At 26.2% G+C, this 17,013-nt stretch overlaps 1 protein-coding gene across 1 annotated transcript; it reads right to left on the reverse strand.

Moving 5' to 3' along the window:
• Positions 1-2,049: 2,049 nt before the first annotated feature.
• On the reverse strand, positions 2,050-16,146 carry LOC132924469 (uncharacterized). Its single transcript, XM_060988809.1, has 3 exons — positions 15,780-16,146; positions 5,487-5,681; positions 2,050-3,392 (listed from the first exon to the last, which is right to left on the reverse strand). The coding sequence occupies exons 1-3, from the start codon at positions 15,928-15,930 to the stop codon at positions 3,097-3,099; spliced, it is 642 nt and encodes a 213-aa protein (XP_060844792.1). The 5' UTR covers positions 15,931-16,146; the 3' UTR covers positions 2,050-3,096.
• Positions 16,147-17,013: the final 867 nt, after the last annotated feature.

A 17,013-nucleotide genomic window follows, 5' to 3' on the forward strand; every position in this document is an offset into this window, starting at 1 on the left:
AACTTTTTGTGAAAAATTTTGTTAAAATTATATCTTCAATAAATAATTTTTTTTTTTTTAAATTCAATATTAATAAATTTTGAGGACCGTGTACTAAATGTTTAAGCTTATATTTCAGTATACAGATTTTATTAGAATTTAAAAAAAAAACAAAAAATTTCAAATGTGTATAAGTATATTAAAAAGTCAAAAATATGTAAAAAGAATTCATGTTTGTAAAATTCTATTACATAAAAAACTTATTTTGACCAAAGTTAATTTTTCGTAAAAATTCACATTTTTTAGATTTTTTACGTATTTAACTCTTATATCTAATACTACTAATACTTACTCTCTAATCAGGGATTTGTAATTTTTACATTTTATCCCTAACATAGTATTAATTATATTCACTTTGATACCAGAAAATATATTTAAATTGAATTCAGAGTATTTTTTACTGATCCTAAAGTTAGAATCAGATAAGAAAATAAAAAAAGTAGTTCAAATTGAATAAAAAAATATGTTTTCAGAATACTGAATTTTTCTTTGTTGAAAGAATCATGCAGTATATATTGTAATATAATATTTATTATTTATTATTATTATAAATTGTTTTGATTAAAAAATCACTTAAAAATTAATGTAGGAACTGATACAACTTAAATAGTAAAATATGAAACTGTATTTATGTAATAACTTTAATAGATAATATAAGAGCTGACACAAAAAACAATTGGGAAGAATATCAGTGAAGGTATATGTTTTAAAATAAATTATATTCCAGTTTCTAAATCACTATAATGTTGTTTTCTTTACCAAAAGACAATCGTTATACTTTTACAGTTTTACCTTAAGTTACAGAAAATAAAATATGCATACACATATTTATGTTTCATAAAGTTGCTTCATAAATTGCGCAATTCTTGATATGCGTGGGATTTGTTTGTTTGAAAGTTGTCAACACTATGTTTTTTTAACACATATAAGACTAATTATTTTTGTCATCATTTATCACTCCGATTAGAAGGTAATTCGTTTTTATTGAACTTAATTATCATGGAACGATTCAGTAACCATCAGTGTATTTATTGCATTTTCAAAAATTGCGCACTTTATGAAACACCCTATACATATTTAAACATTGAAGAAAAACAATCTAAAATGCCGTTATGAATTTTAAATTAAAATCTTTATATAATAGTATAATAACCCAATTATTTGTTTTTATTAAAAAAAAATTGTTTTTTATATTATTAAGCGTACTGCTAAGTAATTTTATTGATTAAGCAAACAAAACATATTGTAATAGTTGTTGATTACTTATTACATTTTATATAATTTTTATTTATTTTAAAATAGATTATTAATAACTCTACATGTATTTTTAGAATAATTATGTTTATAAGGATACAAATTTCTCTACCAAATGTAGGTACTTGTATTCTAATATATTTTAACAATTTTATAAAATTCGAAAATATTTGAGAATATACATAAAAAAATAACTACCAGTTTTTTTTTAAACTTAGATATTTATTATAATAATAATTACTATTGATATTTAAAAACAATTAATAACTTTTCATTAGGTTGAAAAATTTTGTTTAGAATATTTAAAACAATATCTAGCAAAGAGCTTTCATTCAACGTTTAGAATGAACGATGTTATTAACTTTAATAATTGAATACTTCAGTAATCAGTAGCTACTATACTACCAAGCCAATGACAATTTGCAAGTAAGTAGCTTTAACTAACAAATTCAATAAATTAATCTGTAACTAAAATGTATATACTACACAATTTTTCAGACGTAAACGATTTAAAACTGATGTCTTGAAACTTATAGGCTGGTTACACCGTTTTATCGTGATCGTTATGTTTACATAAGAATATAAACTATAACGTTTCTCATTGTAAGTAATTATTATGTTACATAATTTATAGCTTTAATTACTTATAAATAAATGTAGATATACCCGATCGTTGAAACTTAACATTTTTGGTAAAGTAGGATTAGGTATAAAATTGACCATTTCACAAATTATTAAGAGTTTATAAAACACCAATTGTTTTAATTATAAATCTGTATTTATTTGATTCATTATGATAAAATTAAAAAAAAATAAATTTAAAGAATATATTGAATATGTGGTGATATAAATAATTAATGATGATACGTATATTTAAAAGGTTTAATATTTTGATAATTATGACGGGAATTTTTTTTATCATAAAAAAAACATATGGTATAAATATAAATAAACATTTAAGAAAAACAATCTGCATAAACGTAATAACTAATAAATAAACACTGTAACGTCACCAATATGGGCTTCATCAACGCTTAGTACTGTATAACGAAGCGCTCACATGTATTGGCCTTTAAATAATTTATTTTCGCGCAATGAAGGATAACAATAATAAGAAAATAATTTGAGACAGACAAGTAAAATGTCGTGTATTTATGCTAAATGAATTACTATGTTTAAGTCTAAGTATAATTGTATATTATAATTGTATGTTAAATATGTTGTTTGTTTAAAAAGGCCCACTATATAATTACATCGGTAAAATTTAAAGTTTCATGATAATTATTATCACTGCGAGGGACAACAGATCGTTGCCGGAACTTTAGTTTATTTACCATATCTAATCTATGGATAAAATAATAAGGCCGTGATACATTGAATTCGACGAGATTTCTCGTGTCAGTGACGTGTGCGCAATGAGAACGATGATGTGTGTGCAGTATTTCTGCATCAATAAAAAAAAAATATTGATCCACCGACATGGTTTTTTTTAGAGAGTCCGTTAATCGCCGTGTAAAATGGTTAAATTATTCGGTTCGTCTTTATTTGCGGTCCGTTCGTGTCGCGATACGCAACCATAATAACGGCAGCTGCCGGTCGGTCAGTAAGGTGTTGACATATAGATACACGATTGGAAACCTTTAAGGCGACGTTACGCATAATAATATAGGATATTATATAATATAATAATCATAATAATTGTAATAATAATAATAATAATAATAATAATAATAATAAAAAATAGAGAAAAAACTTCAGTGACTACTTTTACACAAAATAACAATGTTACTGGTGCGAGTACTACTAGTTGTGTTTGGCTTCCGCAAGTCGATTATTCGGAAGACGATATATGTAAAGTGTACCATTTCGTGAGGACGATTGGTCATTGGAGATACGGTTATCGAGTTCGCCATTCCCGTTGCTGTTTTGCGAAGGATCGACGAATGGTACCAAGCTGTCGTCGGTTACCTTGGGACAGCAATTTACGTTGTAACTCCCACATGGTCTCGGGTGGGCGGTGGCCTTGTCATTAACGATCTTGCATATTTGATGGAAGGTGCAAATACCCGTCGAACCGTTGCTCATGAGACACGATTCACCTGTGTATAAAAAAAAATCAAATTCCATACAGCATCAATATTGTTTGTGTATAATATTTTGTAGATCATTTCTGTAGATCCGTGGTTAGGTGTTTAAAGAGTAATTGCAATACAGCAATACTTGCGCACTCGTGTATATAGGGTCTCGCCCTGACATTTTTTAAATTAAAATATATACCCCCGCGACAGTTCATTATGGTTCTCACGAAAGGAAACTTCTGAATAGGTTATTATGTTTTTTTAATCTTGGATAATATACAGTATATCTGTAAAGGAATCAAATAGTACCAATATTATATATAACCATACCATGAATAGATTTTTTTTTTCTTATTAAAATCATCATAACTTACAATAATGGAATTTTTAAAAAAAAATTTTTATATGATTATCTATCTCTTTAAAGCTAAAAGCTTGTGTTAGAGATAGAAAGTAACAGAACTTAACTAAAACTTATGTACATATATATAAAATTAACAACAAAAAATGAGAAACAAGAATATACAAATAACAAACAAATAAAACACAGCAATAGACACTAAAATTAAAATATTTTTAACTTTTTAGATTTTATCTTATAGATCTAACTTATCAGATACTTCACTACAATCGTTTTTTTTTTATCTTATTAATTTTTATTAATTTAACTGAAACCTAATTAGTAGTGGGGGTTGATCGACATATTAGTGAACTAATTCCATTGTGTATTTCTACGCCTAGTTTCTCGTATGTAGTATTTAAACATTATTGGCCTTGTATTTAGTTATTTATTTTACTCTTATTATCTAACTTTTCTACAAAAATAAACTCTTTGAACAGATTTTATCATTTTTTATAGTATCAACAGGAAACTTTCCGAGGACATCTCTTAATGCTCGAATTGTCAATGATGGCCACATACACCAAAAACTTTGCCATTTATCATCTAACTGTCTCAATTATGTAAGTGACCATCATTATAGTCACTGTCAAAAAATAAATGTAACTCTGCCAGAAAAATCAAAGTTTATATATTTTAGAAAGAAATAATAAGAATAACAGTACTCGAATCTCAACACTAGTTATATACTATTATAATGGGCATTTGTCGAGAAACTAATGAGTGTTTTATTGTGTATATGCCTGATTGGTCCAAAAATCATTAACACCATCGATTAAAAAGATGTATGTGTCGGAGTCAATTATATATTTCGTTTGCTGAACATTGTATTACAATATCCAAAACAAGCAAAACGATTCAACAGATAGGTATCATGGTCGAGTTAACTTTTTTTTATTAGTACAACTGTGTGGTGAACCCCATCTTCTGAGCTCATACCTATAACGTATTTTTAAAAATGGGAAACAAACACGGTACCTCTCGAAATTGTCTTGAGCTTATGTGGCAGTCAAAGTTTACGAAAATAATCCTTTGAAACACATTTTATCGAATATTTCGCAATTTTGACCTCTATTGTGATTTCATATTAATATATTTACGTAATTCTAAATTAAACAATATATTTATTTTTATATTTGTTAAGAGGACGTAGTACCCGCATGTGTTGTTTTCGTTTTATACATGTGGGACAAAGCAAATTTACGTTCATCGTTTTAAATATTGTATTGTTAGTTTTGATATTAGAATAAACTGACCTATCATAAAATTTAAAGGTAAGATAATTATCCAGGGCCACACGTAGCCTTTTATTAATATTATTATTTTTAAGTAAGTTATGATCTTTTTAAAACTGTACATTTTAAAATGATCATCACTTACTTAAAAATAATAATATCAATAAAAGGCTACGTGGAGCCCTGGATAATTATCTTAACTTTAAACTTTATAATAGGTTAGTTCACTCTAATATAAAAACTTAACAGCACAATATTGAAAATGGTGAACGAAAATTTGGTATGTCGGCATGTCGCACGTGTGTAAAACTACGGAGACAACACATACGGATTCTACGTCCACTTAACTATCATTTATAATAGTTAAATTAAATTAACGGTATACCGTTTACCAAAGCAGAGTGATAGTAGAGATATACACATACATACACACGCGTGCTCACAATCTTACAATACATCGTCTATATGTGTATAACTTACCGCATAAGTCTTCGCATATTTCTCTGGTCTTTGGCAGATCTTGATTTTCAGTGCAAATGTGTACGCCCTTTGGTGAGTACATTGGTCGGCAAGATTTGAACATTGCGTGGTAGAACCACCCAGATAATTCCCAGTCCAAAATTGGGTACACTGATGTATCGCAATTGTTTATCAATGGGTGGTGGCATCTGGGTCCTTTGAAAAAAAAATACGGAAAAATCGAAATTAGATAATTACGTAATTGTATTTATTATCTGCAACTCCTATTAGGAAGTTAGGTTTGAATTATTGAACCTCGTTTACTGAATGTCGTGATCACTAAAAATCTACTCGTCTTAGGTATATACCTTATACTAGGGGGAGGGGGTCATAAAAATGTACAATACTTTTCTTAATCATTGGAAGAAACAATAAAATTGATTTTCTTATTATTTTTAATTTAAAGACGAATAAAAATCACACAAATTTGAATTTTTCAATAAGTACCTTAATATAGTATTTTAAAATATTATATATCTTTATGTGCCTTTTATAATAGACATTTGAAATGTTCCATTTTTTTTCAACACGGTGCTAAAATATCTAAGTTATTTAAAAATCTAAAATTATTGAATTTTTTCTCTTTGGTTGTTAATACTAGAATTCAAATTAAAAAAATTGGTTATAAGTAAGACGCCGGTTTTTACGCAATAAAAAAGTCAAAATATGTAAATATTTATGTTCTTATTTTTGGCAAAATATGTATTAAAAAACATGAAATATTAGAGAAAAAAAATCACAAATTTACAAAAAAATCGATATTTTGCATTAATTTAATTTAATTTAATCATCTTCGTTGTTGTCTTCTTCGAACCAATTAGATACAACGTAAATTTGAATGTACGGTGGTTAGATCTTAAAATCGATTTGAAGCTACTGAAAAAGTGTTCAACGTAGACCAAGGTTAAATGGGGCATATTTCATACTACATAATATTATGTCAGATGGTGTTGTTTCAATATCATTTGACGTATTTTCGTTTGTATTTTGAAGAATATCTTAAATAATTTAAATTTTTTGTAAATTAACGTTTTTACCAATTACGTAGTTTAATTTATTTTTTATTATAACTCCGGATTCTCCTTGAACTTCATTTAATTTGTTTTCTGCATTTTTCAATATCGTAATAGGCTTTCAAATCAAATGATTTGATGTTTCTATTTTTATAATTACTTTAACCAAGAAACCAACATTTGTGGAAATATATGTTAATGCTAAATGATTTTTTAGGTCGTTATTTTACATAATTTTAGTAGCTTGTGTAATAGCGATTGCAGTATCTGAATCAAGATTTGAAATAACTTCTTTAATATTTTTAAAATGTTTAGAATAGTATTCGACTGCTGCTAACCAGATACCCACCAAGTAATGATTGGCTCAGATGGAAGGCTCAAATTAGGTTATAATTCCTTAAATGTTAATACTCTGCTGAAGGCTTTCACAGTCGTGATTAATGAATTATCTAAGGAAAACTGTAATCTAACTGTTAGATTACAACTGTTTGAAATACATTATTAATAATTAATAATTAAATACTTGAGTATTTAAAATTTATTATTTTAATAATAATTATTATAAAAATTATTTAATTTTCATAAAATCATGAAATTTGTAAATTATTTTGTAGTCAAAAATTTATATTATTTTTAATATTAAAATTTAAGGTTTAAATACTTAATATGTATGTGGTACCATATACGTTTTGTTACAAAAATACTAAAAAAAAGTTGAATTAATTAGATAAATATTTTTTATAAGCGTCTAAAATTTAAATTTTGATGAAATAGGATATTGGGTATTTATGCATATTATAATGATTTCTCATTAAACGATTTTAATTTTTTTATTTTATAATTAAAATGTATCAATTGTTGAAATTTGAAAGATTTTTCAGTAAATTAAATTATCATTTCCTATCTTAATGATATTTTAAAAATATTTGGATTACATTTAAGCTATTTATACCTCTTAGATTGTTTAATTTTTTTTTAACTAGGTATATATAAAAATGTTAAAGTTTGGTAAAAAATCTTGGAAATATAATATAAGCTTGAAAATAATTATAAATTATTGTACACAACAGAAAACAGATTAAATAAAAATCGAAACATTTTATTATAGTGCGACAACAACATAACACGTGTTCAAATGACCTTAAAGTATATCTTTTGTTATACTGAATATGTTTCCATATGTACATATTATACCTACTGATTAAACACTTGGGAATTTAACCATTATACTTTCAACGATTCCAGATATAATATCAAAGCATTAAAATTTATAATACATCCAAGATAAATATTCAATAACATTAATACGATGAAGGTATTTTTTCTGCTGTATTTATAAATATTAAAACATATATAATTAGAATAAAAGCAAATCGAATTATCATAGCTAATACATAGTAATTAATAATTACATGTAAAACAAATTTTAATACTATTAAGTACAGCCATAATTGTTTATAATAATAACATATTATTATAATACAATAATATGAAAGTATCAAAAAAATATATTTATATAAGGAAGAAAATTGAATAATTAAAAAAAATCTGTATTAACTAGTTAACGTATTTTACGATTTAAAAATTGTCATTAGGTATGCTTTACAGACAAGTTTGATTTTAATATACAGTTGCAATTTACAATACAGCACTTGAAAATGACAATCAATTCGAATAACAATCATGTTTTTGAACAAATAGTAACAAATTAGCAACATAGTAGCACGTGATATAAAATAGATAAAAATTAATTTCTAATGTAAATAATGTAATATTAAGTATTAAGTAAATAACCGAGTTTGCATGCTTAAAAATAAAATAAAAATCGTTTAATTTCTTATATCTTATTACTACCGTAAACATGATTACATGAAGACTATGATGGACACACACCTTAGCGGTCATATAAGATAATATTCAATAACATATTATATTAACAGCTTAATGTAGAATATATCAGATTTAAGACAATGATAGGCAATTTTAATAATAATCTTCGAATTTTGTAGAGTATTTAATTTTCACTTCTTACGTATAAAAAATGGTAATTTTTAAAGCATAACGAAAAATTTGAAGGAAACAATTTATTTAAAATATAATTTACTATATGATACATACAAATACAAATTATTATATTCAAAGCGAGACGAGGTTTAATTAAACGTTTACAAGCATGAAGCATAGCTCGTAGTTTTGGTCTGAATTTTTAGGTAAATATGCCTATAAATTATTTTCGATGGATACAAATATTTACAGTAAATAGTAATACACACAAAATAATAATAATAATAATAATATAATGTTTTTTAGATCGATTATTATAAAGACACTGTCACTTAGTCAAACACTCAAGGTGCCTTATAATGTACCTAATACAAATCGGTTTATAAGATACATGGAAAAATAGTGAAACGCATGCAGGCTTCTGACGTTTGTATAAAATTATATAATAAAGGTACAAGGTGATTTAATAAGCATGCTCAGTGCTCACCCTCCTTTTTTCTTTAATAATTATAGGTAATCAAAATCTGATTTTTGTAGTTTTTAAATATATTTCACCACGTTTTCAAAACCTTGAGAATATTTGTACCACTTAAAGGATGTTCTGTGGTGATACAAATTTATATTTTTCAAATAAGAATTAAAACCATTTAATAGATAATTTTTTTGAGCATTTTCTATATCAAATATTGAACGATTTGTTTCCGAGGCATTAAACGTTGTGTATTAATGAATAATGATAATAGTCCATAAAAGGAATAATATTATGGTCATAAACATAACATAAAATATATTACGAAATAATTATTTAGTCAAGCACTTATTACTGGTACAATTTATATTAAATGCTTATATAATTAATATTGTATAAAAAACATTTTAAATCGATTAAAAATCAAATAATATCCTTTTTGACTTATTAAGTTATCTATCTTGTATTGCTAAAACCATTTATTAAAATAAATAACGAACAGTAGTTTTATAAAAAACATATTATTATAACATATTAACATCGTAGGTAATTAATTTTATCATAGACTAGTACTACTTACTATAGTACCTAAATACGACTTCTTAGTTTCATTTTAGTCAATGCAATGACTAAGCTTAGGGACAACTTCACATCTCTATGGTTATAAATTATTTTCGTTAACGAAGTCTCAAAAAATTAATTTATATTACAATATAGTCATTATATTATCGATCAGATAAAAGCTTTACACTCTCTACAGTATTGTGTCTAAATTCAAAATCTTTTACGTGTTATAAGTTTATAACAGAAGTAAATTCTGTATAGGAAACAGGGCAGGTAGTAACTTTGTATTACACAATACTCAGTATTACAGCCATACAAGTGTATAATGTATTGCTTATTAGTTATTATTAATACCTAACAATGTTCTAGAAATCACTGATATCAATAAAAAGAAGGTGATGATAATATAAATTATGCAGTCTTATTAGTTATCGGATACTATACAAAGACTGGGAATTAATAAACTAAACAGTTAAAATTATGTTACACAATAAGTTTTTTTTTTTTAAAGCAACTTTTAATTTCACAAGTTAAAATATGTTTCATATAATATACAGTTAGTAATCACTAATTAATTACTACCTTCATCACACCTATATTCAGTAATTAAGTAGTTAAATATTTTTATTTATACGTTTTTTTGTAAGATTATAATTTAATTTATAAAAAAATATTGAATTTTAAACATTTTATCAAATGTTATGTGGTAATTTTATAAAATGCAAATTAAAGTATCAAATAGAACCATCAATCATAATCATTAATATTTATTACCAAAATATCAAGTATTACCAAGTCAACATTTTGTCATACTTTATATAATCGTAAATATCCTTATAATTTTAAGCAAGCATTAGAGGTAAAATACAATAAATATTATAAATACATAGAATGTATAATAATAATATTATAATTACTATAATAATTGAGTGTGGTCTAATTATGTAATTGTGCTAAATATTTTATATTACTTACTATAAATCTATAATGTTTTCCACCTGTTTATGTGACACCATTAACTTAAAGACTGAACAATTATAACGAAAGTCACCTCACTAGTAATTTATGTAGATTAATTTATTATTTATTAAAGAATAATAAATGGCTTTATTTTAGGTCATATTATTGTTACAGTTGGTTATTTTTGTTTATTTATTTTAAACATATTTAAATTTATTTAGTTAATTAATGACGATTTTAAGACTCTCTAAAAATTAAATATTGAAGAATACTAGTATTTCACAATTTTTAATTCTCTTGTAGTTTTATTATATATTTAATTAATAACATCAATATTCCGTTAAGCTAATATGTTATCACTCAAAAAAAAAAAAAACATTAAAATTATGAATATTTATATATATTATATTATTATATATATTATAATATATTGAAACTAAGAAAAATATACTACACCAGCAAAACAATGATGATTTTGGTATGCTGTACATTAAATGAATGCAGAGGGGCTATTTTTTAAGTTTAAACTATTCGTTTTCTAACAGTTTAGTAAGTACACTAATTATATTGACTTGTATGACACCTATATTATTATAATAGTATGCATTACGTGCCTAAACTTTACGATTACGACAAAAGGATATGCGTATGATCCTTTCTGACCAAAGATTTTCTATTACTATAAAATATTCATAATATCACCGACCAAAGTCGATGATGAAACTTCTAACGATTCACAATACTAACAATAATAAAACACGTTTCTATATTATATTTGCGTCGTGTAAAATGCATTTCATGTTATTACTTATTACGTATTTATACGATATTAACTTAATAACATTTTTACGAATAACATTACTCATAACCATGTACTATAATAATAACAATAGAAATATTAAGTAAGTGGCAATATGATATCGATGACCCATCGAAATGTAATGAGTAATGACGTTATATTATTTATAATACCTCCGTGATATTATTACATTAGTTGTGATTCAAACCTACAAAGTATGAGTTATGGTGACTACTAAATAATATAATAATTAACGTTCGATATTATTCAATTGTTCCATTTTTTTATACTTGATATCGTCCATTAGTGTACATGGATTTTATCAAACTCATTTTTAGAATTACATAATTTATCGATAGTTTCATGGAAAATAAAGATTTATATATTGTACATTTTTGTCTTTTTCTTGTTTTAATGTTACATACAATGGTTTAATATTTTATTTATTGCTGAAATTCAAATATCCATCGCGCGTTATCTAAAAAAAAACCCAAGTGTGTCATAATTTAGATATTTACATTATTAATAAATGTATATTAGTTTTACAAACAGATAGATATTAAAAGGTAACTAAATTGCAATGTATAATTTATTTTATATTTGTCGCGAAAGTAGCTCAGCCATGAAATGTACAGTATAATATTAATATGTTAGATTCTGAGTGGAACGTTGTATTTATTTTACAACGGTGTGTTTTATTTATATTTTTCTGCATATACATAATAAATAGTAGAACAATTGCTTCGATCTTCAACTTTGAGAATGGTCACTGATAGAAAATTGAATATAATTGGTACTTAAGAAGTGAACATTAAAAATTCTCAGTATTTTTTAAAATAGATAATCAAAATGAATAAAAACTTAAGATTTTTTCGCAAAATCAGTTTTAGCGAAAATTGAAACACTATTTTTGGGTGTAACTTAAACTTGTTAACATTTTCAAAGTGTTATGACGCTTTTTGAGCTTAATATAGTAATTTGTCAATATTCGATTTTAATTAGTTTTTTACACCGATAACAACATTTTTATAGAGCAAGATAAGACTTTCCGGATTCAATAGCTTCAATGAATCATGATGAAAATCAAAGTAAAATCCGTGGAGCTCAGTCTCCTATATTATGTCATTGAGTAACAGAAATGGATAGTGTTAAGTTGAATTCCATTGATAAATTATTGAGTACGAAAAAATGATTCTGAGCGGAGACTATCATTTTTTTATTTGTAACAAGTTATTTGCCTTGGTATTTTTCAGATTTGGGTTCATGCTTTGGGTTTCATACACCAAAATACAAATTGATTTTAATGCTTATCATAATATGATATTACCGATATTCTGAATATATTTAGCTTAAAATAGATATAGGATTTTAGGTGAGAGTTAAATTTATTACTGATAGCCAATAAGTTAATTTTCACAATATTAACTACATAATATCTACATCATGGTGTATACAAAATAATGAAAATTGCTCTCGCTTTTTATACCCTAATATTCAGTTTTTTCTCCTTTTTCTAGTGGTGTATATGAATAAGAGTAAAACACAACTCTCACACAATAGAATAATAAACTATGTGAGAGTAAAATGTAATGCTTATAGCCCATAACAGCAACCACAGTGTGTATTTTATTTAACTCTCAAACCAATGCAGATGGTTTTTAAAGTTTTTATCAAACGAAATTTCAAGGAAAGGTGAGTGTTGAATAAGACGGTCAACTTGGTAAGGATATTTTATCTTGTATTAATATTTTGTTATAAGTTATTTTTTTTCTATTAGTAATAGTTAGGAACTTAATACAGTTTGTCAAAACAAACTCCATACAATAAATAGAAATTACTACCTAACTGTTAAATTATAAGTCAATACTGAAGTATCACATAGAATAGTATGAATAGTTTAATATTAAATATTATATTAAAAATATTGTATTGTGTATAGAAAAGGATAATTTAAGAAATAGAAGAATATTTTAAGTTTCTATAATTAATATTTTTTAAACTAAAACAAAATAATAAAACTCCCAGATTTTCAGGTACCCAATCCCAGTAACTAAATAATAAAAATATATTATCTGATTCGTCAAATTCGCTGTTTTTAATTGAATTGTAGTATTTGAGAATAATTGTATAAAATAATAGCTAAAAAAAGCTAGATTCAATTTTCTATCAGGACCACTCTCAATATTGAAAATTGAAACATATTTTAGACTACTTAATATGTATACACTACAGATACACAAAAAAAAACGTAAATATTATTGTAAAATCAATACATTCATTGTTTTGTTAAAAATTTAAAACTAATACTCACCATCTCTTACCATAAACACACTTGCACACCACTAAATGTCAGTTCGTTAAACTTTTAATCTGCACTCTTATTCGTATTTATAAATTATTATTATGATAAATCCATTAAATATACATTTTTTTTTATATTCTTGGTACAGCACCAACAAGGTAACAACTTAGGTTATTATAGCTTATACATAAAAAAAATTAAAATTAAACGTTAGGTATTACATATGAATATGAATATTGGTTTTCGAAGATTACATTTTAATATTTTATAATATTCATACTTAAATATTATTAATTATAATAACTCAGGAAAAATAAAAATAAACTAGTAAGCAAATGAGTTATTATTTAATTTTCATGGTCAAAACTCATAACTAATTAACTATTAGTGTATCAGTTTGGGTATCCGGTATACGTTGTACGACAATTAGAACGGGTTCCATATAAAATACATTGTAATATATTATCATATGTGTGTTTATTGAGTAAATATATAAATAATACTATAATAGTAAATAGCAATTATAAATATTACGATTATACCAGAAGCTTGGTAAACCGGAAAACGAACTACGTCATATTTTGTAAAATGTATCGTATTGCAGGTTTACTTTGTGAGCTTCTCGAGTTATTTGCAAAATGTATGGAGTACTTCAATAGTTTTCACTTTTTCAGTGACTATTTTTCGTTTATAGGTAAGTATAGGTATAATAAAACCATCAATTGTGATAAAAATAAAAATTTTGCCTATATATTTAAGTACTATAAGTAGATACAATTTATCGGGAATCTTGTATTAATTTAATTCTGGCTTTTTGACCTATCATATACAAATTGTTATCAATATTTTTAAATACAAAACGTAACGTAATAGAAAAAAATGCGAAAAAGCTAATACATGTTGAGCATTATAATATCACGTGTAGAAAATTCTAATACAAATATAAAAAATTCAAGTCTATAGTTATGAATTACAACACTTAAACAAAATTGATTTTGTCAATAAATATTTTTGCGTTAATATTTTCATGTTTTTTTCAAAATAGTCATTGGAATTTTTAATCTTTACACCCAAATTAAAACTAGATCCTATTTTCCACAAGAAACGACTCACAATATTTTAGATCAATTAATTATTTCTGATATACAAAGTTTTTTAAAGAAAAATACAATTTTAAAAACATATACATTCATCTCAAAATTAAATATAGATGAGGAAATTAAAAGTTAACCATATTTTGAGGATAACGACAAAACCGTTTTTTAAACATAATGCATTAAAATGTTATAGCTGTTAAAAAATGAATTAGGTACGTTAAATCATTAAACAATAAATAAATATGTACTAAATTAAAAAAAAATTGAGAACTAGGTAATATTCTCTAAAATATAATCATTTTTATTTTAATAATAAGTGTTTATCTCAAAAATAACAATATAATCAGTAACAGTCAATTTACGTCAAAATATCTTAATCAAAGCCTGGACCTGTAAAATATTTTGAACATTTTGATTTTTTGTAAAACTTCGACAAAATCGCGTAGTTTAATAGACAATTGTCATAATTATTTCTGTTGTTAATATACAACACATGAAATCGTGAAAGATATTTGTATAGATTGTAATTGCATATACACTTCTGATATTATAATCCGTTAAAGTACTAAAATTCATAAAAAAAACTCGTTATTTTTAGGTACAGTAGATACCTATTTATATGAAGTTATCGGTTGACTATGTGTAATAGTGTTTTACTATTACTTTTATTATTACCTATCATTATTTAATTTTGTAATTACTCACTGCAAAAACGACCTCGGAACTTAGCTATGAAAAGGAAAAATGCTGGTTTAAATTAGATTATCCATTACAAACGTTACTTCGACAAGGTTTTCGCCAAGTATAGGTACTATCAAACCGCGTAACCGGGATATCGATTTTCCTAGGCGGAATTATAAAAAAAACACCGCGACGTCGCGATTCACCGTCAAGGTGTTAGGTATTTTTTTCTAAGTTTAACATATCATCGATATTCCATAATAGTGTACTCGAAAGTGCGTAATATAAACTCGCTCGACAGAAAAACAAAGACAGTATTTGATTTTCGTATAGAAAATTAACAGTTAGTACTTTATGTACGGTACCTTTATCGTTCGAGACCACTTTTATCGCGTTGGCGCCCGATTGCTTTCCTTGACCGACGGTACGCGGATGATTGGTGGCTTGGACGGCACCGATCACCAGTACGACGACGATCGTCATTAGCCCGCGGACGTCAGCCATAGTGACGTACATGGTTTTGTCTTTACTGTGCTGTGTAGGGTGGAACGGCCTTTCCGGCGACGATTGTGACAAGTAGAGGAACACGACGAGTGAGACGAGCGGCCGAAAGATTTCACGTGACTGACTGTGACAGTTACAGACGGCGAGTGGCTATCGCTCTTATAGCCGACGAACGGTTGCGTGCGTGCGAGTGTGTGCGTGCGTATGTGTTGCGCGGACGAAGACGACGTGCAGCAAGTCGGGAGTAGGGAATCGAATACGTTTCACTGAAATCTTATCGTTCGGCCTTTGGCCGGTCAGATAAAATCAGTGGCTGTGATGATCGCAACACGATCAAAATAACAATAATAACAAATATTGTAATAAAAAATAATAAATTATCATATTATTATACTTCTCACGCGGTTGTAATAGGTATTATATTATATTATTTTATTATACACCGCGTTGGTCGTTGTTACTTGTTCCGATAAACGATACGACGACGATGACGACGACGTCGACGGCATAATAATAATCATCTACCGCCACCTACTCGATCACCTTACTACTTCTCCTCCTACCTTGTCCCGGCCGCTTGTGGATTAATGCGCGTGTTTGTTTTACTTAACTACACATAATTTTGTTTGGTTTGATTTGATTTGATTTTACGTTTATCGCGCTTACGAGCACAACGCCGAGTCCGCCGCGCGGTCCCGAGGTTCCTGTACTCGACGACGCGTTCGAAGGTGAAAACCATAATAGTAATAATAATAACAATGCAAATATAATATAATGATCGACACGTCTCGTTCTCGATAGAATCGAATTAAACGCGTGTATGACCCAGACAGAAATCGGTAAAATATGATATACGTAAAAAAAAACGATTAGGGTATAAATAAAACAAAAAAAGGAATGTGTGAATTACAATGATTTTCGTACATTATATTTTTGATCCTTAAACATTATTGTTTATTTTTATTTTTTGTTAATAAATATATGAAATCTGTAAAAGTTTATTTTATAATAACAATGTGCGCTGAAATACAATGGAACGAGTTACACGAGGAAAAAATTAACCCAGTGATTATGCTTTATATTTAATTTTTAAAT

The sequence above is a fragment of the Rhopalosiphum padi genome, chromosome 3 (genome assembly GCF_020882245.1).
Source record: "Rhopalosiphum padi isolate XX-2018 chromosome 3, ASM2088224v1, whole genome shotgun sequence".
Taxonomy (NCBI): domain Eukaryota; kingdom Metazoa; phylum Arthropoda; class Insecta; order Hemiptera; family Aphididae; genus Rhopalosiphum; species Rhopalosiphum padi.